The following is a 25,649-nucleotide window of genomic DNA, read 5'->3' as shown; positions in this document are numbered from 1 at the left end:
TCTATTTCTTAATATTAATGATAACATTAAAAGGAATCCTGTGTGTTTTGTGCAATGAAATCTAATACAGTGCCATAAATGTCTACATTCTTATGTTCAGGTTTTTATAAAAGCACATTTATTGTGTGTGGTTGTACGCATCTGTAATCCCAGCCCTTGGGAGGCTGAGGCAGAAGTGTCATAAGTTTGACTCCCACCTGGGTGACTTACTGAGACTGTGTCTCGAAATAAAGTGCTGGGTGTGGTAGTGCCTTCCTGGAAGTCCAGCATTCAGGAGGCTGAGGCAGGAGGATTGTGGGCTACAAAGTGACTTCAAGGCCAGCCTGAGATACATAGCGAGACCCTGTGTCAGAAAGACTTTAAAACAAAACAAAACCAACAACAACAAAAACACATGGGCATACATTTGGTTCAGGACAAAGGCCTTGGGTTCAATCCCCAATTTAAACAAACTATAAGGCTTTTTGTTTCAAAGTGGGTAGTACTGTATTTGCCCAGGAAAGCACAGCTTTAATAAGCATGTTGTGTGTGGTGGATGACTTGTACAGTAGGCAGGAGTGGGTGCCGTGCTTTTCCAGCTGAAATGCACAAATGTCTGTCTTCATCAGTGCCTCAAACTTTCATATACTTAATGAATCACCCAAGGATCTTGTTCAGATTCAGATTCACGTTTCAGAGGTCTGGCATTGACTGAAACTGCAGGGCTGCCTCCTTTTTGTAGCTCAGCTTGGCCTCAAACACACAGTCCTCCTGCCTCAGCCTCCGGCAGTGATGTGTGTGGGCAGGTGTGTGGCTCCACGCCCAGCTGAATTGTGCCTTCCTGGCAGGCTCCTTGGCAATGCCAGTGCTGCTCTGTGGATGATCTCGAGAAGCGAGTTTCTAAATCAGTTCTATTTTGCTTTGAACGCAGGTGCTGAATCGGTTCTCCTCAGCCCCCCTCATTCCACTTCCAACCCCTCCCATTATTCCAGTACTACCTCAGCAGTTTGTTCCCCCTACAAATGTTAGAGACTGTATCCGCCTCCGGGGGCTTCCCTACGCAGCCACAATCGAAGACATCCTGGACTTCCTGGGGGAGTTCTCCACAGATATTCGTACACACGGGGTTCACATGGTGCTGAATCACCAGGTAAGAAAGGCCCTTACTGGAAAACATTTGCTTTTTTCCCTGGAGGTTGAAGGCTCTCTTTTTACTAAAAGTGCAAATACTCCTTAGTTTTCTATTAAACCTTTAGGAAAAGCTGTTAACTGTAAATATAAGAAATATTTGGGATGTACTCCAGCAAAAATGTTGCCATTTATGATAATTGAAGTTCAGTGCTTATCCCTTCAATGCATAAAAAGTCCATCCTGTTATTGGTAGCATCAGGTCAGAGTCAGTTGGGTTATCAGTGAACACAACGTTTCCCACTATGCCTACTGAACTCTGCCTGTGACGCTTTTTTATTTTTTTACCCCCAGAACCGTGGATTAAACACAGGCCCTTACACTTGCCAGGCAAGCACTTACTCTACTGAGCCATCGCCCTGGCCCGCTAAGACGCTTAGTGTACTAAGGAATGAACTGCTAAAAATCCTCTACCAAAATCTAATTATGTTCTGTCAGTGTGCCACTGTCATCTGCTTTCTGGTTAAACACAATGTCATATTACTTGCCAGATAGTTTACCAGTATTTTTTTGTTAAGCAGGACAAAAGTCTATAATCTCATAAGGCTAGTAGTTCTAAGTAAAACTTTGGAACTCTTTTGAAGGGGAAGTTGTGTTAAGTTTTGAAAATCTTCTCCAGGCACTGATGGGCTGGATATAGGCTGATAGTAATGTTTTTCCTCACTACTAATTTCCCTTTTTTTTTTTTTTTTTTTCACTTAGACTGTTGGTCACACTCATAACTCTACTCTCCAGTGCCTCACTGGAAGCACTGAGATGGGAATCAGAAATTTGGTACGAGGACACAGCACTCATTCTAACTCCTAAATTCATGTTAAGCCATACCTTGGACCTTTTAATCTGATCACCCTGGGTAGCTTCCCTGGTAGTTTATTTTTATAGTACTTTATTCTTAACCTATTCTTTTTGTCTTTCTTTTTTTTTGAGGACTGGGGATTGAACTCAGGCCCTTGTGTTTGCCAAACAAGCGCTTATTCTACTGAGCTTTCTCCCCGGCCCCTCTTAACCTTTTCTTAATCCCAGCCCTTTTATATTTTGAGACTTGTCTCTGGCTAAGTCACTACATTGCACCAGTTGGACTCAAAGTTTTCTATCTTCCTGCCTCATCCTCCCAGAGTGTTGGGATTTACAGGCAAGTGTCCCTGTGCCTGGCTGAATTATTCCTTTTTCTTTTGGTACCAAGGATCAAACTCGGGACCTTGTGCTCGCCAAGCAGGTGCTTTGAATTATTTGTTTTTGAATCTCCATATCTAATAAGCATGGGGCATTACTGTTTAGTCCACAGCGGTAGACATGGGTCCCTCTTGGTGGTCCTGGGTTATGCAGGGGAGCAGAGTGCTACTTCTATGAGGGACAAGCTCTTTGCGGCCTGGAAGACACTAGATTTTCATCTTGGATCAGAGTTATTGCTGATTTTTCTGGTCTGGTAACTGTTATGGTACCTTGTATGTTAATAATTTGAATCAAATATTCCCCAAGAAACTTGGAGAGAAAACTGTATATTAAAGAAGCAGGCATCGAAACTAATGGTGTGTTTTCCTCACTCTTGTTCATGCTAAGTAAAACCAAGGTATTCTGGGTCTGTGGACCAGAAATCAATGGGTACGGCTTTAAATAAGAAATTTTAAGGGGTGGTGAGGTAGGTAGCTCAGTGGGTTAAGCGCCTGCTTAGGCAAGCACAGGGACCAAGGTTCGATCTTCAGCACCACGTCACACTGTCCCTGCCCTCGGTGCATGCCTGTAATCCCAGTGCTGGGGAGGCTGAAAACAGGAGGATCATTATGAGGCCCAGCTGCATAGTGAGACCCTGTACCAAATATGTAATTTAAAAGAAAAAAAAATTAGCAATTACGAATCAACGGTGCCTCCGCACCCTGGCTGGAGCAAATTGAAGGGGGGGGGGCGGCAGAGGCCAGACCAGGCCTCCCAGCCAGAGGCGAGTGCCCCCGGCAGCTTTCACTGTCTCTCGGACACGTTTCCAGTGAGGCCTCAAGGATCAGGGAGAAGCAAGGTGGAGGCAGGGCAGTGACGTACAGGCACCCGGAGCCACAAGACAGCAGTGGTTTGTTCAGTTTCCTGTAGGAGGATCTGTAAAGCTCTAATACTGGTTCTGTTACTAGTTTTTCTCAATCCAATGACATTTAATCGGATTTTTCAGGAGGGGAAAAAAAATTCAATACACAATCCCATATTTTGAAAGCTGCAGTCACAAGGAGACCCTTTCAAAATCTATAAATCTGATACTAATATAACAAACCAAAAAGGATCACTTTCAGGTACGAGCTCTCAGAACTGTTTCTTCGAGGTTTTGCGGGCCATTCTGGTGCTGCGGTGAGGTGGTGCGAGTCCAGTCCCCCAGGCTTTGCGGCTGACCAGACCCTGTCATAGGTGGCGGTCACTCTGTGTGTTCTGTGGCAGCTGCTGCTTTCCTTGATGCGGGAGACCGACGTCTGTCTTCATTCTTGTTCTTCCCGTGCACTCAGGGCCGCCCATCCGGAGACGCCTTTATCCAGATGAAGTCTGCGGACAGAGCGTTTATGGCGGCGCAGAAGTGTCATAAAAAAACCATGAAGGACAGATACGTTGAAGTCTTTCAGTGTTCAGCTGAGGAGATGAACTTTGTGTTAATGGGGGGCACTTTAAATCGAAATGGCTTGTCCCCACCGCCATGTAAGTTACCATGTAAGTTTTTCTTGGGTCTTGGCTCTGTTCTACGCTGTACGCTGGTAGGTGCTTCAGCTGCTTTGGTCACTTTCTGTGCCCCTGGTTCTTTTGGAGGCAGGCAAAGTGGTTCCACGAGGGCTTTCCCACCTGAAATCAGTAGTATCTGCAATCATTTAAGACCTTGATTGTGGACACCTGTAATTAGAGTCGCTGCACATACCTCCTTTTAAATTACATTCTTGCTTTTCCAGTGGTAAGCAGTTGATTTCTGAAGCTTAGTGTGCTCCCAATAAGCACTGACTCTGAGAGACAACCTGGATATGGAGATTTTGTAATACGCATTTGAAGGTCAAGTAATTTAAGTACAGCTGGGGCCTGGGAGATAGCTCAGTAGAATAAGCGCTTGCCTGGCAAGTGCAAGATCCTGAGTTCAATCCCCAGTACCACAAAAAAACACAGCTGGATCGCTCTCTTTTTTTTCTTTTTAAACAACTTAAGGTTTTTTGGGGTTTTTTTGGTGGCCAACTCAGCCCACCCTGGGGGCAGGGCTGGCACAGCATGTGGTGCCAAGGGCCAGGGATCAAACCATGGTCCTCCCTTCGTGCTTGCCTTTAAGCAGCTGCTTTAGACCACTGAACTATCTTGCTGGCCCTAACACCTTAAGGTGGTTGGGGTTTTTTGTTGTTGTTCTTTTTTTTTTTTTTTTTTTTTAAGTATAGGGTCTACAGTGTCTCACTACACAGATCAGACTCGTAACGATCCTCCCGTTTTCATCTTCCCAAGCTCTGGGATTACAGGTGTACGCCACCTTGCCTAGTCTCAGTGCTTCCTGGGGGCTGGGCCCAGCTGGGTTGGCACAGCATGCTGGGGATTGTACCCTGGCCCCTGCATCTGCCTAAGCAGGCGCTTTAAACTGCTGAGCTATCTGGCTAGCCCTCCTAACACCTTAAGTTTTAAGAAGGATGGTTTGATGCCCATTTTTCATTTTTCACTTTTTGAGCATCAACTGTTTTTTCAAAATGATAACTAGGGCAGCATTCCTGCTGCTGCTCCCGAAGATATCTGGAATGAGCAAGTCAGTTAAAAAAAAAAAAGTATATATGTATACATATATGCGTAAATGAATCAGCCAAAGTTTCCTCCATTGGCTCGCAGGATCAGTGCTTAGTTGCAAGCCATGCTCTTGCTCATCAGCAACTGGGTGTGAGCCATCTGTGGTCCTGCTGGAGAGGAATAAGCCCTGTAGGCCAGAGACTGAGTTCTAGTTAGTGACTATGGAACGGCGAACTTCATGTTAAAACTCAAGTCTCTGCGCAGTCTTTACCTTGAAGTTAGACATACCTTCCTAGGCATGTTGGGTATGTTTGAAGAGCCTGGTACTTGGAATGCGGCTTAGGGATGACTGAGAAAGTAAAGTGCATTCATGTGCTTGAATCCCACTAAGTGGGCGGTATTAGGAGTTTAGTTTTACTTTGTGGTAAAGAGAAAACTACCAACCAATCTGTTTGATAAAGTATTATTTGTAGAGCGTTTGGTGGGGCTTAATCCTTTTTCCCCTTGGAATTCCTAAATGCTCATGTTCCATTTACCTGCTGCTTGCTGTTTGGTGACTGAGAGTTAATGAGAGTCAAGATTTGAAAATTTATGATTGTTTAAGAAAGTATCATGTAATGATGGTTTGCGTGACTGTTGCCTCCAAACCCCTGAGTGTCGGTAGGTTTTATGGTGTGTGTCCTTAAGGACAGTCTGTCAAGCTTTGGGAGATGGCGCCATTTCTTCCATGCATACGGCCCAAATTCTGCTGCTGTGACAGTCTTTTGCTGCTTTTTCTTCTTGGTAGAAGCCTGAATGTAATGAACTCTCTTCATTTCCTACCTTTTCTCCCCACAAGATCTTAGTAAAGAAAAATTTTAAATGTAGGTTGACCAAATAATACATTTGTGTATCTTAGATTGTCTTTAGTACTTTCCAAAATCCAAAGACAAACTGTAACACAAAAATTGGCCATTTGACTTTTTAGCAGGAGTTTACTCTTTTAAATACCAGAAATTGTTTATGCATGCTAATATTATGCCTGCTGTATGGAATCATTATTCCTGCCAACATACCTACCTATGGCTACATATAAACCACTTAAGAGAAATTATATATTTTAAAATTTAATCTGGGACTGGAGGTATAGCTCAGTGGCATAAACGCTTGGCAGGCAAGCACACAGTCCTGAGTTCCATCCCCAGTTCTACCAAAAAAACTAATGATAAATAAGGATTTAATCTCAGAATCCAAAGCAGTTAAAATAGTGGTAGAGTGACATTCCCCATTGACGCTCCTCCCTCAAAAAGCTCCTAATGTTTCTTTTATATTTTGAAATTTGTCACTTTAATTTATCTACCAGAAGATCTTAGGATCAACTTCATTTGTGTGTTCTGTGCTTATACACGCTGGGTTTTCTTTCATGACTAAGGATAGCCATGCAAGGCCAGGCATGGGGGGCGCGAGCCTCTAATCCAGCCCTTGCAAGACTGAAGAAGCATTGCTTTGGGTTCAAGGCAGCCTGGGCTGTGTATACAGCATGCACCTTATCAAAAAAACAACAAAAAAAAGAAGCAATAGTTTCATTTGAGGAATGTCCAAATCTAAACAACCTATTCAACCTAAGGCCAAGGGTCATAATTTTAAAAATGAGAAGTCTCTAACCTCTGATTGGGCAAGTATAAAAGAGGCGCCCAGAAGATGAGCCTAAGATGAGCCCATTGATCTTTGACTTGTGCACACACATGTAACTGACTGGCTCGCCCTACAAGGGTAGATGTTCATAAGAACAGAAACCAATGGGAAGTCATCTTGGAGATTGTCACATGAAAAAAATTACCCTTTTGTCTCCATTCTTGGAAAATTTGGCACTTCTGGAAATGAAACATGAAGTCCAGGACCCCGAAATCAGTCGGTTCCTCAGTGAGTTGCGTTTTGTGGAGACGATCTGATACTTGTGTTTATCCCCCCTGTGAGAGTTGGTGGCTGGCAGTCACTGCACCCTAAGGGGGAAGATGTTGAATAACAGGAAGAAAAAAGCCCACTACTCCATGGTGCTAGGGAATGAAGTCCAGGGCCCATTGCCTGCCAAACATGTGTTCTACCACCCTGCTGCACAGTCAGCCCCCTACTTTCTAATATGAGCTACTTTTTTATCAACTGATTCCTGGGCAGACCTGTGCATCTATTGCTTTAGGGCTATTTCCAAGATGGATTTTTTTTCCAGGTCTGAAGATACAGATTAGCTTCAAACACCATATTCTGGATGGCCTTTAGGTGAGAATAAGGCAGAGCCGAGCCGTTCCCGTACTTGTCCACTTGGGTACGCGGTGTGCTTTGGCCTTACACCTGGTGAAGAGTGTTTTCTCCTAACCTTTTCCATGTCGTGCTGTACGGCAGGATAGATAACATCTGTTTAATCCAAAGAAGGTTGCTTGGGATGATAAGAAGAAATGTGCTGGTTTTTCCTTTAAGATGTGCAGAGGTGGCAGTGATATTGCTTTTAAGCGCGCATGCATGCGTCAGCTGTTCCCAAGTATCTCAGAGACACTCTCTTTGCTCCTTTAGGCCTGTCTCCTCCCTCCTACACATTCCCAGCTCCTGCAGCGGTCATTCCTACCGAAGCTGCCATTTATCAGCCCTCTGTGCTTTTGAATCCACGGGCGCTGCCGCCTTCCACTGCCTACTACCCAGCAGGCACTCAGCTCTTCATGAACTACACAGCCTACTACCCCAGGTAAGGCCTGCGCAAAGTGGAGACAAGAGGCCCACACAAAGGACTCCTTTGATAGCGAGTGCTCCTGCTCACAAAAGGAGATTGTCTGCCCTGCTGAAGGTTAGCACGGCAGGCTGTGGTTCTGTTCACATCTCTGACCAAGAAGTTTATTTCATGACAAACTGAACAAAGTTAGTTTTTAACCATATATGGGCTGGATAATTTTCTAGTTGCCTATGGATGCAGCATCGCTCTTTTAGTCCTATTACAGGGCCCCAGGTGAATAGCACTGTAAGTAGCTGTGTTAAGGTAGCAATATTGTGGGAATGAACCACAGAACAGAAAACCCCATAATGGGAACAGCTGTATTTTTAAGTTGCATGAACTCGAGTCAACTCACAGTACGTAAAAACTGTTGCTTTAAGCTGGTGCTGTGGCACACCTGCAATCACAGCCACATGGGAGGCTGAGGCAGGAAGACCGCAAGTTTGAGGCCTGGGTAACAGGGCAGGAAGGGAGAGACTGGGAGTGCAGCTCTGGGGTGGAGCGCATGCCTGTTGTGTGTGAGGCCCTGGGTTCACTCCCCAGTATGTACTGCAAAAACAATTGCATCCAAAAACTGCTGCTTTATGTTTCCCAGGGTTTACATTCTTTTGCTCTTAAATCTTTACTGTAAATGAATGCAGAATTAAATTACTTAGTGCTTTCTTATATTTTAAGTCTTGAGTTCTTTTTAGTTACATTCAGTTATCTAGGTAGTATCTCAGAAAGACATTATACTCAGTCTGGGAACCAAGTGATAGGAGTTTTCATTGAATTACTTGTGGGACAAATCACTTCACATTTTGGGATCTTGTAAAACTATGGGGCTAACCAAATTTTTGCAGTCCCCTTCACGTCTGTGATTAAATTGAATACGCAAGGAATGACCTTTTTCTTTTTAAGTACTTTAATAAGTTGTCTTTGTTTAGCCTGGTACCAGTTCACTTTATTTTTTATTTTTATTTTTTTTTTGCGGAACCGGGGATTGAACTCAGGCCCTTGTGCTTGCCAGGGAAGTGCTTATTCCACTGAGCCATCCCCCCGGCCCCACCAGTTCACTTTAATTAATTCATTCTTGGTTTTGGAATCAAACTAAGGACCTTGTGCTTGCCAGGCAGGCGCTGTGCCAGTGCACTACAGTCCCAGCCCTCACTTCATTAATCTATCTGCAGAATTGGGCTCTAAGTTTCTCATGGATTAAGTTTTCTCTCTCGCTTTCTTTTTTTTTTTTTTTTTTTTTTTTTGGTAGAAGTGAGGATTGAACTCAGGCCCTTGCGTTTGTCAGGCAAGCACTTATTCTACTGAGCCATCTCCCTGGCCCCTTAAGTTTTCTATAAGTAGTACTGCCCACAATTTAAAAAATTAAGCAACAGTAGTAACAAAACAAAACCAAAAAAATGCATTTGTATCAAACCTTGTTTGTTTGGTTTGGGGTTTTTTTGAGATGGGGTCTTACTGTGTGGTGTAGGCTGGCCTTGAACTCCTGAGGCTCCTCCGGCCTCGGCCTCTTGAGTGCTGGGACCGTAGGCCTGTACCACCCTGCCCAGATTTTTATTTTTTTTGCCTAGTTGGACTAAACATTTGTTAGGAGCTTCTCATAGTCAGTGCTAGTGAAACTATTCTTTATTTCACTGGGGAAGAAGAATAGGAAGAAAGCACGACAGCTGTCAGCTGGCTGTTGTGTGCAGGTCTGAAAACACGTGACTCACTGAATGTTCCTGGTTGAGCCCCAAAGCAGGCACCTGCTCACCACTCCTCTGTCGCCTTCTCTGGACCAGGGACAGTCCCGGGCTGTGGAGGTCTGACTTATAAGGAAGGTCTTTGTTGGCCTGTGTCCACGCCTCTTGTGCAGAGGATCTGGTCTCAGCTGTGCCTGGCTCCGGGGACTCAAAGGAACCTGCTATGAAAGAGACCCAGAGCCTTGAGTGGCAGCCCCCAAATGGGAGGAATTGACAAGTATAGTTTAATTGCTTCTGTAATTCGGGGCTCCTACCTTAGGTTAATTTTTCTTTCAACTGTAGCCTAAAAGATGATGATGTGCGCTTGATGAGTATGGAGGTATGGTGAGTGAGAGCCCTGTTTGTGTGCTGCCTGCTCTGGAAAGGTCTGGCATCACTAACTGGATAGTATGTGTGTGGGTTCTAAATAAGGACTGTCCACATCTTTGTTGTTGTTCCTAAGCTTACCAGTATTCCCAAGAGAAGATGGGTCTAATTTACTTCATTGTAACTTTTTACTGATGTCCCCAAAGTAAAAATACATCACAGTTTAATGACTCATTTTTGATATCTAGCCCCTCTCCCCTTTTTTGATGGTACTAGCGATTGGACCTTTGTTTTGAGCTATGTCCCCAGTCTTTTAAAATTTTTTATGTTGAGACAGGGTCTTCCTAACTTGCCCAGACTGGGCTCCAAAATATGTGAGTCTCTTGCCTCAGCCTCCCCGGCTGCTGGGATTATGAGCTTCTACCACCATGCCTCACTACATCTCAATTTTTAACTTTTCTCTGTTGAGCAAACCTCAGATTGATCTTTAAATAAATACTTAATTATATTTCAATAGGGGGACTTTACAAAAGTAAAATTTCAAACTGAATGCCATGTGCATTATATTTATACTAACGTTACTTTTGGAGGGCCAGGAATACTAGGGGGTTCGACCCAGGGTCTTTCCATGTTTTCCGCACAGGTGTATGTCCACACTTTCTTTCCCCGCCCCACCCCCTTTTTTGGGGGGGTGAAAGGCGCTACATATTTTGTATGTAGTATATATGTAGATAATATATATTTTAGACTAGACAAAAGTGCAAGCTTTCATGTATAAAGTAACTATGAGAATTTGTGTTATCTTGTGATTTTAGTTCATACTATTATAACACGTTCTTGAAACTTTAAGACAGTAAAGTGTTTCCATGACACAACAAATAAAAGCTTAACTATATGAGATGATGGATATAGTGGGTCTATCATTCTCATCACTTAATAATGCAGACATCAGACCCTAAATACACGAGGTAATTTTCAGTCACATCAAACATATATTTTGGGGCTAGAGAGATGGCTCAGTAAAATAACCGCTTGCCTAGCAAGCTCAAGGGCCTGAGTTCAATCCCCGGTTCTGCAAAAAAAAAAAAAAAACATATTTTAAAAAATACTACAGTGGAAATTAGAAACTCATACCTGATGTCATAAAATTACAAATGCTGAAATATGTAAAATTTACCTAAAGAACCAACCAGAAGCCCATGACTATTTAGAACAGTACAGCAGACCCCATACCATGTACATGCTGTTTCTGTTCAGTTTAGAACACCATTTAGTCAAAGTTAAAAACAACCAAGTGATTTTCCAACATTCCTACCTTTCTAATTGTAGTTGCGAAGGATCAAGGATTTTTTTTTTTTTTTTCCAGAACCAGGGATTGAACTCAGACCCTTGTGCTTGCCAAGGAAGCACTTATTCTACTGAGCCATCTCCCTGGCCCCAGGATCAAAGACTTGAAACGTTTTCTGAATTCCTTACATACAAAGCATTTCTCTCCAAATAATTATCTTCCTTACTGTCAGGACTTAGGTTATCATCAGGACTTGTTAAGGTTTCCCCACATTCTTTATATTCATATGGTGTTGCTCCAAAAGGTGCAGGTGACTCATCCAAATGGTACAGGGGTGTCTCCATACGGCATCTCTTCGGTGTTTATTAAGGCCCTAGTGCTCAGTGAAGGCTTTTCCACAATACTTACTTACATAAGGTCTCTCTCCAGTGTGATCTTTTCTTTTTTTAAGATTTTTTTTTTTTTTTTGTGGCCGGCTCAGCCCACTCTGGGGGCAAGGCTGGTATGGCATATGGTGCCTGGGATTGAACTGCAGTCCCTGTGTACTTGCCTAAGCTTACCTGAGCAGGGGCTTTAGACCACGGAGCTATCTCACCAGCCCCGCCACCACCCCTTTCTTAAAATTTTATTTTATTTTGAGACAAGTTCTGGCAAAGTTTCCACCTCGTACAGCTCAGAGTCAAACTCAAGGTTCTCCTGCCTCAGCCTCAGCCTCAGAGCTGGTATTATAGGCATGAGCCACCAGGCCCACTTCTGAATTATTTGTTTTGTTTTGAAAATGGGTCTTCAAAAAAGGAAAAAAGGGGTCTTTTTTTTTTTTTTTTTTTTTTTTCCTGGAACCAGGGATTGAACTCAGGCCCTTGTGCTGGCTTGAGTTGTGGGGATCGAACCATAGCAACCTGAGCCTGACTGCTGCTTTGTTGAAGCAGCCACTTAAACAACTGAGCTACAGGGCAGGACCCCAAAAAAGGGGTCTTACTAAGTTACCCAGTCTGGCCTTGAGCTCAAGATCATAAACGTTGGGGCCAGGGAGGTGGCTCAGTGGAAGGGCCTGAGTTCAATCCCCAGTTCCGCCAAAAAAAAGAACATAAATGTTTACATGTATTTTTGTCTGCTCTCTGAGAGGGAAGATTGATGTGCCAAAATAGAGAAGGGACAATTTTCAGAGAAGCTCTGTAATGTGTTTTTTGATTGAATTTTTATTTTACATATATATTATTTATTTGGACACTGGAGGGTTTTTGTTTGTTTGTTTGTTTTTTTGTGGAACTGGGGATTGAACTCAGGCTCTTGGGCTTGACAGGCAAGCACTTATTCTACTGAGCCATCTCCCTGGCCCCTGGACACTGGAGATTGAACCTAGAGCATTGTATGTGTTCACTTGTGCTCTGCCCGGCCTTTACATTAAAATTTTATATTCCCTTCACATTTCATTGTTTTTGGTACCAAGGGTTGAACCCAGAATCTTATCACTGAACTACATTTTTAAAAATTTAATGTCTATTTAATTTTTATTATTTTTTTATTTTTATTTTTTTTTGTAGAGCCAGGGATTGAACGCAAGCCCTTGGGCTTGCCAGGCAAGCACTTATTCACCTGAGCTATCTCCCCAGCCAAAAATTTTTTAAATGTTTAAAATTTTTATTTAGTCTTTTTGAGTCAGTCTCACTATGCAGTTCAGGCTGCCTCAAGCTTGTGTTGATCCTCCTGCCTCAGCCTCTCAGGTGCGGGGATTATAGCTGTGCACTACCACACCTGGCTTTTTTAAAAATTTTGAGACAAGTTCTCACCAAATTGACCAGGCTGGGCTCAAACGCAGTCCTTTTGCCTCAGCCTCCCCAGGTTAGATTACAGGTGTGTGCCACCACGCCCAGCTAGCATCAGTGTTTTAAACCTTTAGTGTAAGTGAGCAGATGCACTGAGCACCTTTTGTGTGTGACATGTGGAGAATATTTTGAACAGTAAGCCACAGCCTGTGGTGCTCAGTGGCAGACAGAATGCTCCTGCTCATTTGTCTTTGCCCAAAAGGCGCACCGAGAGTCCCCTCTGTCTCTATTTGGTCTCCTTTTGGTTTGTTCTTACATTTGGAGATGCGCTCACTAGTCTCAGGGCTCTGGGAATGTAAGGATTTAGCTCGCTTGGTGAACATCTTCAGAGAAGCATGAGCCAAAGAGCAGCGTTTTCCTTTTCTCATCAGTGTGTTCTTAGGGGTCTAACACAGCGTCCTGAAGAGCTTGTGACATCAGGCTTGTGCCATTTCCTTTTCTCCTGATGGGGATCTAGTTCCCCAGGGACCTGTGCCTTAGCCGAGAGCCAAAACTAGAGGGGATCATCTGCTCTGGCCACTCACCTTGGAGAGAACACACACTTCCTCTCGTTGCACAAAGACTGGCTTTTTGTTCTGTTTTCCCCCACACCACTTTTCTTTTTTTTTTTTTTTTTTGCAGTTCTGGAGATTGAACCCAGGGCCCTCCCACTGAGCTACATCCCCATCCCTTTTTCTTTTCTATTTTGACAGGGTCTCACTAAGTTGGTGGGCTCCAACGTGCAGACCTCTGGTCTCATCTATCCAGAGGCCTGAGATAACAGGTTTGCACCACCGTGGATGGCTCAGTCCTCTTGTCTGTCTTAGAATATTCTTTGCAGCCAGGCAAGGTAATGCTCACCTGTAATCTCAGCACTGTGGGCAGCTCAGGCAGGAAGATCATAAATTTAAACCCAACTTGATCAGTTCATCAATTTACCAAATCCTGTGTCAAAATGAAAAGGGCTGGGAGAGTTGTGCCTGATGGTACACACCTGTAATCCCAGCACTTGTGAGGCTCAGGCTGCACGACATGTGGTACCTGGGATCAAACCCTGGTCCTTGCACTTGCCAGGGAGGCACTTAGACCACTGAGCTATCTCCCCTGTGCTTGTTTTGCTTTTTGAGGCAAGGTCTCATTTGTCTCACTTGCCTCACTGTAGTTCCGGCTGTCCCTGGACTTACTGTGCATCCCAGGCTGGCCTGAAACTCACAGCAGTCCTCTTGCCTCAGCCTCTGGAGTACTGGAATTTCAGGTGTGCACCAACACACCCAGCCTGTCATCATTAAATAAGAGAAAGCAAGCTAGGAGGAGCTTATTTGTAACAGTTTGTTTCAACCTTGCTCCTGTTGGTAGGAATCCTGGCTCCCTGTATGTTTATATATCCTTCCTTATTCTATAAAAATGTTGTGATATTTAGGACTCACCATTAATTATAAAATTGGTGATATAGATTAGAATTGGGGGAGCAATATAAATTAGGACTAAATGTTTGGATAGTTTGGCAATAGCATCTTGGGCATTGAAGTCACTCTTAGAATGCTGGTGCTCTGCTAGCAGATATACACACAGGAGCCTGGACTACAGAGCTCAATTGCAAAGGAAAAGAAGTCAGGATTTCTTCAGGAAATAGAATGTTTCTGACAAAGATTTTGACCTCACTGGGTGGCACAGACTGGCACCATTGCAGTCTTTTTTTTTTTTTATTTATTTATTGTGTGTGTGTGTGTGTGTGTGTGTGTGTGTGTGGCCAGCTCAGCCCACCAGGGGGTGGGGCTGGCTGGCATGTGGTGCTGGGGGATTGAACCGTGGTCCCTGTGCTTTGCTAAGCTTGTTCTAAGTAGGTGCTTTAGACCACTGAGCCATCTCACCAGCCCCACCATTGCAGTCTTGACCAAGGGTTCCATTGGGCATTCTGGAGGGATCGGGGCCCTTCCTGGAGCCTTGATGTCCCTGAGCCATGCAGGTCCTTAGTGCTTGTTGCCCCCAGCTGTCCGGTGGACACCTTGGGGAGCCCCTCTTGTAGGTCCATCGTCTGTTCAGCAACTGCTAGGCTTTCCACCCAACTCGAGTCAGCTCCTTATTTACTTGCTGTTCTATTCTCTGTCCAATGCTGGAGCATCCGACGCTTTGGTCCCTTTACAATGATGTCAATTCTTATTCCAGAAAGAATGGAAAAAAAAAAAAAAAACCAATGATGTCAATTCTCAACCTTTTTGATCTTTTGTATAGTAGTGACAGTACTGACACCATGCTCCTGTGAGGCATTATGATCCTGGCACTCGCGAACCAGTACCCTAATAAAGATAAATGAAGCTAAGGACCTGACACAATGGCTAGCAGTTGAGCTGAAGATGAGCTACTGAGATTGTGTGAGAGTGTGTGTATTGGAGACTGAACCCAGAGTTGCTCTGCCACTGTGATTGTCCCCCCCCCCCCCAGCCCTTTATTTTTTTGAGAAATGAGAAAGGTCTTGCTAAGTTGCCCAAGCAGGACTGGCCCTTGAGATCATCCTGCCTTGGCCTCACGTCACTGCTGGGTTATAGACATACAGCACTGTACCCACCTAATCTTATTTTCATGGATTTACTTATGGTCTTAAACTGTGTTTAGAACATTTCATGCTTGAATAATAATTATTATAGCAACCCCTAGGTTGCTATGGGATCTTATCAATATATAGTTCAGGCTAACTTTGAACTCGCTGTGTAGCCCTTGCTGGCCTCAAATTCACTGCAGTCCTCCTGCTTCTGCCTCATGAAGCATAGGATTACAGGCCTACGCCACCACACCCATCTTTTTTGTTGTTGTTTGTGTTTTTGGTTTTGAGTAATCCTCCTGCCTCAGACTCCTGAATACTGAGATTTTAGGTGGGTGCCACCAAGCCTCACATGAGTTCTTAATTCTTTAAACATAAGATTGGCCTCTTTAAAAAATTAAACTTAAAAAAACCAAAGCATGAAATTGCCTAACTTTATAACACTCAGTGGTTAACAACTTCGAGATAATTTAGTAAAATTGATCTGTTTTAAGTGTTCAGTAAAAAAAAAAAAAAAAAAGTGTTCAGTAACCAGATATCATGGTTCATGCCTGTAACAACTGAAGCACTCAGGAGGGCTGAAGTTGGAAGATTGCCACAAGTTTGACCTACCCTGGGCTCTGTAGTGGACGGGTTCAAGGCCAACCTGAACTGCATATTGAGACCCTGTCTCAAGTGTTCAGTGATGTTTAATTGTTTAGTATATTTACAGAAGTGTCAATAATTGTAGAAAGATTTTATAGTAAGATGTTAGATAGTAAGTAATTTTAGAATATTTCTTGACCCCACAGAGAATATTGTGCACCTTAGGAAAACTCATTTTCAGAGCTGGAGTTAGTGCAGGATAGCTTTGCCAGCACAAGTTTGACTCCAGCACTATAAAAGGGAGGGTGGTGTCACTAGGAACATTTGCATTTAAGCTTCTGTAGGAATAGGTTTCCAGTATTCATGGGTAGACACGTGCATAGGTGTAGAATTGGTCACTCATACATTCTGTTCAGCTTTGAGGAAGTAATCCCATTTCAGTTTCCAAAGTGGTATCACCATTTTACCTTCCCACCCATGTGAGAGTTGTAATTTCTCTACATCTTTCTAGTTCTTACTGTCTTACTGGCATAGCCATTTCTTGTGCATATTGATTTATGGGGTTTTTTAAAATGTATATAGTACAGGATCTCACTACACAGATCAGACTCGTAGTGATCCTTCTGTTTTCAGCCTCCCAAGTGCTGGGATTACAGGCGTGCACCACCACGCCCAGTCTCAATTGCTGTTTCAGTGTACCTGGGAGCAGGCTGGCAGGGCTATGCCAGCAGATCAGGCCCCTGGCTCCTGTGTCTGCCTAAGCAGGCACTCTAATCCACTGAGCAATTCAGCTGACACTGATTTATGGGTTTTGATGTATATTTCCTTAGTGACTTACTGATTTTGAGTTTTTTATGTTTATTAGCCATTTAAATGTTTCCTTTGGGGGCAAAAAGTTTCTTTTGGAGAAATATTTGTTGAAATCTTTGCATATTTTAAAATTGGATTTTTTTTTTTGAGATTTAGGATCTTATCACTATATAGTGATAAGGCTAACTTTGAACTCAGTATGTAGTCCATGCTGGCCTCAAATTCTCTGCAATCCTCCTGCCTCTGCCTCCTGAATGCTAGGATTACAGGCCTATGCCAGCACACCCATCATTTTTTGTTGTTGTGTTTTTGTTTTTGAGACAAAGTCTTGCTGTGTAGTTCAGGACATCATGGAACTCATTATACAACCCAGGCTGACCTTGAACCTGTGAGATTCTTGCTGCCTCAGCCTCCTGAGCTCTGGGATTCCAGGCATGGTCCACCATGCCTGGCTGCTTGTACTTTTTTTTTTTAAATAAGCCTTTCATTTTTATTTTCCCTGAGTACTAGAGTTTGAACCCAGGACCTCATGAATATTAAACAAATGCTTCAGCTAATTGCAATTTTTGATAAATATTGCAATAATCTGTACACCATTTTAGGGAGCGTAGCCATGTTAGCAATAGTGTCTCTGTTCACAAACATGGCTTTTAAGAAAACTATGTTTTATAGATTTCAACATATAAGTCTTGCATTTTCTTTTTTTTTTTTTTTTCCTTGCGAAACCAGGGATTGAACCTGGTCTCTTGCGCTTGCCAGGGAAACGCGTATTCTACTGAGCCATCTCCCCGGCCCAAGTCTTGCATTTTCGTTAAACCATCTCCGGATAGGTCCTTTTTGATGTTTTTGTGAATGGGATTGCTTTTTAAATTTCATTTTCTTATAAAAAAAAAAAAAAAATTAAAAAAAGGGCTGGTGAGATGGCTCAGTGGTCTAAAGCGCCTACTTAGAACAAGCTTAGCAAAGCAAAGGGACCACGGTTCAATCCCCAGCACCACATGCCAGCCAGCCCCGCCCCCTGGTGGGCTGAACTGGCCACACACACATAAAATAAATAAAAAATAAATAAATAAATAAATTTCATTTTCTTGTAGCGTATAGAGATCCAAGTGATGCTATATCTTACAATTTTTTTAACAGTTTATTCTAGTAGTTTTCTTAGTAAACCACTTTGATTTTTTTTCCCATAATTTTATTGAGAAACAAATAGCAATGAGACAGTTTCAAACCAAATTGGTAGGACAGTTTCAATAATCAACACACTGCATACATTCTTCCTAGTGGTTAATTGCTGTACAAGATGTAGACATGATATCCTATTTACAAACATTAGAACAAATCCCTCTGTTCATTAAGAGAATGTAACTATCTTTTTTTTTTTTAATTTTATTTATGTGTGTGTGTGTGTGTGTGTGTGTGTGGCCAGCTCAGCCCACCAGGGGGTGGGGCTAGCTGGCATGTGGTGCTGGGGATTGAACCGTGAACCCTTTGCTTTGCTAAGCTTGTTCTAAGTAGGTGCTTTAGACCACTGAGCCATCTCACCAGCCCAGAATGTAACTATCCTAACCACTTTGAATACACAGATACAAAATGGACATTCATCAGTATCCCCTTTTTTTTGTTTAGTTCTGTTATTTGAATATTATAGGTGTGTTAACTCAGCAGAATATTCTAAAGGAGTCTAATAGTCCATAATAGTATTGAGTCTTCCGCTTCACTGGCAACGTCAGAAATTGTTGACCTGATTCCCCTACAGCTCAACATAACACCATGGCTTTACTTCTTATACTTCGTTTTTATACTTTTCTGCTGGATGGTTAAGACCAAGGTAAAGCAAGACCTATGCAGCTTTTGGGTCTGATAAGGTCAGTGAAATCCCCTCAAGATTTATCCTGAGATCCTGTACCTCAGATTGTAGAACCTTTGTCAGTGTCAGCCACGTGGATGAGTCACGGCCATTGCTTGGCCAGTGTGCTCTCTGTGAAAGCCTGAGAGAATGTTTTCTCTCCATGTGACTCTCCTTAGGTACACTCTACATCATCGATCACTTTCCTCTGCCACTTTGATTTTTCTACAAACAAGTTTATATTGTCATTACCTTGTCACTTTTATTCTGTTCCCCATTTTTGCAGATTTTTTGTTGCTGGTGTTTTGGTTCTGGGAATTGAACTCACTACCCTGCTCTTGCTAGGTAGGCGCTATACTGCTGAGCTGTATCCCTGACCCTGCTGCTTATTTTAATAATCTACAAAAACTATTGGAATTTAAAATGTAGGTTAGCGAGAAACTTTTCTTTTGTATTAAGAATTGAACTGAGGCCTCACTGTTGCCAGGTAGGCTCTGTGTCTCTGAGCTACATCCCCAACCTTGGAAACTATTTTTGTACCTTGTCAGGTAGATAAATAGCTCACTTACTTTTTCCCTCTGGTTCCTGTATATCAGATAATCCTAGCATGGAGAGTAAGCATAGGCAAGCTGGGGAGGTAGCTCTGTGGTAGAGTGCTTCCCTAGAGCTCTCAAGGTCCTGGTTTGTCCCGAGCTCTGGAAAAAAAAGAAAACAAAGTACTGGACTCCAAGGTGTGTTTAAGCTTTATTAGAATAAGTACAACTTTAAGAGTTAAATATGCTTACTCTTTCTAACCTTAAATTTCTAGTTGGTTTTTGCCAGAGAACTCCAACATAATTTAAGGTCCTTAGGCAGAAGTAACAGATTATGCTGTAGTAGTACATGACACAGTTAGTAGTGTGATATGAAATGACTTTACATATCCATCCATCTATCCCCTCCCCCAGTATGGAAAGTTGAATACAGGGCCTTTGCACTAAGTTATATTCCCAGTCCTCTTTATTTTTGATTTTGAGACAGGGTCTTGCTAACATGCTCAGGTGGATTCAAATCTGCAATCCTTCTGCCTTAGGCAGGCTGATAAGCATGCACAGCCATGGCTGGCTGCCTTCCATATCTTGTGTGGAAAAGTCCGAGGAGTAATGAAATACTGAAATACGTGGCAAGGTCTTGGTGTTCTTTGTGTATTAAATTCAGTCTGTCAGGTATTTGACATGAGCAAATACAGTCTGCGTGGTGGGTGTGTAGGAAGGAAAGGCTGAATCAGAAGTGGAGAAATCCAGTTAGGTTCTTCTGGTTTGGACAAGAGGTAACTGGTTCTATACCCAGGTGGGAAATTACCGAACTTTTCTTTTTGGTGGCACTGAAGGTTGATGACAGGGCTCATGCATGCCAGGAAAGTTCTCTGCAACTGAGCCACAGCCTTTGCCCATTACTTAAGTCTTGATTTCTATTTCCACCTCTGGAAAAGAGAGGCGATGTAGCTGGATGGTGGTTCGAGGCCTACTCAGAGCCCGAGCCCAGCAGTCAGTGTTTCTCTCTGTTTCATCTCATGTTTGTACCACAGCTGATCTGGAGTCTAAAATAGGGGTTTTCCTTTTCCCGCACTTGGATTGCTTTGAAATACATTATATGTGAATGTGTGGCTTTGGCTTTGTTTCTGATTTTTCGTTCTGTGGAGAAGACCCCTTATGGAGAAGGCTAAATTGCCCCCACCCCACTTCAGGTGACTGATTCTCATTGCTGACTTGCTTTAAAGATTGAAAAGTAACCCTTTCAGGCTTCTGTTATTTTATAAATGATGAAATAGAATGGTGGCTATGACAATGACAAGAATAAGAGAATATGCCATAGCTTCTGCTTTAGTTTTTTCTTTTTCTTTTGTTTTGGCAGCTGTGCTGGGGTTGAAGCCAAGCTGTGGGCTTGCCAGGCCAGTGCGCTGCTAGCCACTGTCTCCCCAGTCTTGTCACTGCATTTGGCTAGATTGGGTACATTAGTCACCACCCTCGAAGTATAGTCTTGTGAAACTAAAAGACCCTCATCATCCTCATGTAGCAACTAAAGACACAGTTTAGATGAATGAAATGAGATGTTCGTGTTTATCATTTTAGGAAGCAGAGGAGTCTGGGACTGAGGCATAGCTGGCATGAGCCCCCCCAACCCAGCTGTTGGTACTGGGTAGGACAGGCTCTCCACAGACTCCAGTGTTTGTTTCATCTCCAGAATGGAACAATTACCTAGTGTGAAAGATGAATAGAAGCTAATAAGAGCTAAAATTGGAAGTCTGTATTACTTCTTAAGTTAGTAACTTCAGAAAAATTTTTTGTGTATGGTTTTAATTATAATTATGTGGCCACACAGTTGTGGTAGACAACTGTGGGGGGTTAAACTGATGAACTCATTGGTGAAGGAATCGAGTTAACCAGCGACACTAATTCGGTAGTCACTGCCGTTGACACATACAGTCCAGTGTCCCCTTGGCTTGCGTACTTTGTGGTACTGCTGCAGAAAACGCCATGAGGACCCATGTCTGCCCCTTGCGTTAATGGTGGCCAGTTCATTTTGTTCTGTATCCTGTCCTGTCCTCCCATCACTCATTTTTTAAACTCATGGGTGCTTTCAAACTTGGCTTCACTGTATTACTCTTGGGCTGCACACTTGCTTGTTTGTGTGGGTCAAACCGCCTGTTTGGAGCAATCGCTTCGGATACCTTTGGTCTCTGTGGCTGTGGTTCCTATACGTTCTTTACATTCGGGTCTCTTCATGCTTTCGTATTCCCTATAACTCGACGTTAATCATCAGTAAGCTGGGCTTTGGAAGTGGCTCTTGGCGAGTGAGTGACTGTGAAGCCTTAATACTCTCTTTTGTCTTCACGACTCTGAGAGATTTGGGAAAGCTCTGAATTAACCTCACTGCCTTTTTTCTTTTGGCTTTTGCGGAAATGTCAGATAGTGGCTGTGGCATTCTTCCCCGTCCTGGGGAAGAGCTCTGAGAAGTACGAGAAAGATTGTCTCAGGAAATTCTGTTTCCTTAAGTAATAATATTTGTAGAGTAAGTATTCATCGTTGTGTGTTCCTGTTGGTTCACTGTGCTTTCTCTCCCTTTAGCCCCCCAGGTTCGCCTAATAGTCTTGGCTACTTCCCTACAGCTGCCAGTCTTAGCAGTGTCCCTCCACAGCCCGGCACGGTGGTCAGGATGCAGGGCTTGGCCTACAATACTGGAGTTAAGGAAATTCTTAACTTCTTCCAAGGTTACCAGGTCAGTACCTTGAAGAAGAAACACCCTCCGCGCCCTTATTATTTAACTCGATTTCCGTAAAGAGCACGGCCAGCAGAGGTGCGGATTCTCCGGAGCACACATGTGTACATGTACTAATAGACTGGCTTGCACAGGCCGGTAGAGCTAGAGTTGGGGTTGAGGCAGCAGACTTCAGATTCATCCTCTTGACAAGGGCTTTTCCTTGCTGATCCATCTTGTTCTGTTTAATCTGTTGCTACTTGTTCTGAAACCTGTGAACTTTAAACTCTTGAGACACCCTGCAGCACAGCACAGGGGTTCACATTAAGAATAGGGATGCACTTTCCTGAAAGTCAGGTGCAAAAACATTGTTTTTTTGTTAAGCACATGGGCTGGGAGTGTAGTTCCCAGCTGGTCCCCAGGGCGCACACACGTGCGTGCGCGCGCACACACAAACACACACACACACACCCTTGTCACTGGCCTCTGCCTAACTTGAGTAAAGGAAAAAAAAAAATCCCAACAGAAGCATTGCTTAGCAGAGACCCATTGGGTCATGAAGTGTGATGCTATTCTCATGAGGCTGACATTGCTCTTGACACGTTCTTCTACCACTGCCTGTGCCATCAGCTGTTTTCTGACTGCCCCTGAAGAGTGAGTTGTTAGGGCCAGGGAGATGGCTCTGTAGAATAAGCATTTGCCTGGCAAGCACAAGGGCCTGAGTTCAATCCCTGGTTCTGCCCACCCCCCCAAAAAAAGAAGAGTGAGTTGTTTTAGTATGTGCTCGGTAGCAGCAAATAAAATCTACTCATTGCCCACTTATCTGAACACACGGAAGTCAGGTAGTGATCTAAAGTCTGAAATCTCCATTTCCTGCTATGCCAAGGATCAGTAACTTGAAGGCTTCATATGCTGTACTAGGGAAAATTGTCCTTTTCTTCAGCTGACCCTCATTGGAGTCCTCAGGGTGGGGAAGGCAGGGGAATGAGGCCCTCAAGTAGCCACTGCACATCTGCAGCACAGGCTGCTGGGACCTTGTCTAGTCATGCTGCTGCACTGGGGGATGGGTTTTGAGTTCGGCAGGCATAGGCCACAGAGGACTGTGACCCTAGCTAACGCACCTCTGATGCTGCCGCATGTCCCAGACCTACCCATTCTCCTGAAGGTCTCTAGGCCTTTTAACAGGCAAAGGATAGTTCGCAACAAAAGAAGACATGGGGAAAAACTACAAGAGGGTGAACCAAAGTTCGCTTTTGTTACTGATAGGCTTAGCACATCTTTCCCTAGAAGTAAAATTCTTACTGTAAAAATGTTTGTTTCAGGGGTCAGTAGATTTTTTACTGTTTTGTGCAAAATTACACTGCCTTAGGAGGACCTCCAAAGGGGCAAAAAAGTTACCTTGCAAACTTCCTGCCTGACTCGTTAGTTCATAAAACTTTACTGGAAATATATTTAAAAGGTTGCTTAATCTCAGTTTGACTTTTATGTTTAATTTTTTCCTTGTAGAAAGTCCAAGGGAATGGTGGCCTGCCCCTTAACTCAGTTCTTTAAGAGGCTGCTCCAACAAAGCAGTCAGGCTCAGGTTGCTGTGGTTTGATCCCCACAACTCAAGCCAGCCAAACCTGCCCTGAAGGCATTTGGAGCAAAAGTAAAATAAAGTCCAAGGGAAGTTTGAAATTCAAGGATCAGCCAAGTTAGTTTCTCTTTAGCCTTAATTAACCTATATTCACCCTAAATAAAATTAAGCAGTTCTATACATAATCCATTTAATAATTGTGAGGAGAACACAGTTGCTCTCACGAAGAATGTGGTAGCCAGCATTTGGAGTATTTTACCACAGACATATATTAGGGATTATTTCTGGACACGTGACTAAGAAACTGACGAGCTTTGAAAGGCAGATGACATCCATCTGTAGTGTTCTTTTTAATAGTTTAGTGTCATTTGATGTTGGAGTAGAGTTACATGGTTTACTCAGAAAAACTGGAAAAATACTTGGCTTTTCTTTTTCTTTTTTTTTTTTTTTTTTTTTTTGGAGTGGGGGCACAGGTCTCACTAGTAGTCCAGGATGTAGTCCAGGATGACCTTGAATTCCGCGTGATCCTCCTACCTCAGCCTCAAAAGTGCTGGGGTTACAGATGTGTACTGCACCTGTTTTGGTCTTCATTTTTGAAATGTTTAGAATTCATAAACTGGATCCATGAACTAAGAAACTCAGTTATCCAAGGGGCCAGGGAGATAGCTCAGTAGAATAAGCACTTGCCTGGTTAGCGCAAGGGCCTGAGTTCAATCCCTGGTTCCACCAAAAAAAAAAAAAAAAAAACCACAAAAAACCTCAATTATCCAGGCCCAAATGTATTCCAGTATTTGCCTTCAGTAATTTGAGCTATGAGGCATATATTCAAAACTGTCATGCCTAGCCCAGTTTTATGTCATTCTTACACCGAAGCTCCCATTTTCCGTTACCTTTCAGAGTCCACACTTTGGTACTATTTTCTATTCTTGATTGTTCTAGTAATAGCCAGTCATTGTGGACTTCCAGATTTGTTGGCTTTGGATTTGTCACAAGATGGTAAAATCAGTAGATGACTTCTTAAAAAGAAAACTGTGCTAATGTAGTGGGAAGTTGCAATTTTATTTCTGATTATTCATAGTATAATTATATACTTAAGCAGCTATCCAGAAAATGATAACCTGAGTAGGTGAATTTTGTTGTCTGGTTATTGTCTCTTAAAAAGAATGTAGAACTTGGTAATATTACCTCATTTCATGAATTCGTTGTCTTTAAATACATTTTGTCGTGGATTTTCTCTTTACCTTCAGCACAATTTCTTCTGTAAAACTGCTCCAAATTTGTGTTTTTCTGTAAATCATAAGGGATTGGGGGAGCAAAGATTTGGAAAAATGGAAGCCAGGCAGTAGGAGGATTGTCATGAGTTTGAGGCCAGCCTGGGCTCCACGGTGAGACCCTGTCTCAAAAACAAAACAACACAACAAAAAATTTAGAGAATGGGAGAAATTTTGATAGCTAAGGCTGGATGTGGACCAGAAGTTCTGTTAGCAGATTTGCCCTCTAGCAATGTTAAGGTGCCTGCGTTAGGTCTATTTTAACAAAAGGAATTGGTAGAATTTGTGAAGATAAACTGCCTTCAGGATATTTGGTAATGCTGCTATCATTCTGTTCAATAAAATAAATGTATACCTATTTTTGTTGATGAATATTTTCTTTGAAATGGATTTTGAGGAATCCCTATACAATTCCTTCAACTTTTTTCGTTTGTTCTTTGGGTTGTACTTTATTGTCAGTGCTTTTACATTTTCAGTAAACGTTGGTTTTGTTTCTCAAAGTACTGATTTTAGTCATCTCCTTGGACAACTCACTCTGGAGTTTTACTTGGTATTAGACTGGAAGAATTAGATTCCAGACGTATCTAACACTATTCAAAACGCTGGGCTGTTGGAAGATACTGAGTAGATGTGCTTCACTATAAATCGCTCGCAAGTAATTGGTGCTCATGTGCATGGGACCCAGTCCTGCCCACAGTGTCATTCAAACTGTGCTATTCATGCGATCTGAAGATTTGGGTTCCAAATTATGTGGGCTGGTGTTTTTGAGGTTTTTTACTGTTTCTGAGTTTGTTTTAGTTTTTTCTCTTAATCCACATGTTCAATCTAACTTCATAGAAGGGATGTTGATCATACCTTTATGTTGAATAAGAAATGAACATTTCCTGTTAGTTACATATATGGTTTATATCGGCGCTTTGTTTCCTACATTCTAAGATAGCATTTTCTTTTGTGGATAGCTGTTTTAAGTTGAAATACTAACCATCCACAGTGAAAACTTGTCCATCTTTTGATCCTGTTTGTTTC

At 42.8% G+C, this 25,649-nt stretch overlaps 1 protein-coding gene across 5 annotated transcripts in view; it reads left to right on the top strand.

The window, feature by feature from the left end:
- Positions 1-25,649, top strand: part of Esrp1 (epithelial splicing regulatory protein 1) — a 68,060-nt gene that overhangs the window by 33,166 nt on the left and 9,245 nt on the right. For 2 of the 5 annotated variants that reach the window (XM_023701365.1, XM_004641301.2), the window contains exons 11-14: positions 911-1,129; positions 3,651-3,849; positions 7,432-7,600; positions 21,647-21,797. In XM_023701365.1, the coding sequence (XP_023557133.1) occupies positions 911-1,129; positions 3,651-3,849; positions 7,432-7,600; positions 21,647-21,797 (738 nt within the window). The remainder of the gene's footprint in view (positions 1-910; positions 1,130-3,650; positions 3,850-7,431; positions 7,601-21,646; positions 21,798-25,649) is intronic. The other 3 variants (XM_023701367.1, XM_023701366.1, XM_004641303.2) reach the window with 2 other exon arrangements.

This window comes from Octodon degus, unplaced genomic scaffold (genome assembly GCF_000260255.1).
Source record: "Octodon degus isolate 3935 unplaced genomic scaffold, OctDeg1.0 scaffold00134, whole genome shotgun sequence".
NCBI lineage: Eukaryota > Metazoa > Chordata > Mammalia > Rodentia > Octodontidae > Octodon > Octodon degus.
The sequence above is the reverse complement of the archived record's forward strand: the minus strand, read 5'-3'. Positions and strand labels throughout refer to the sequence as shown.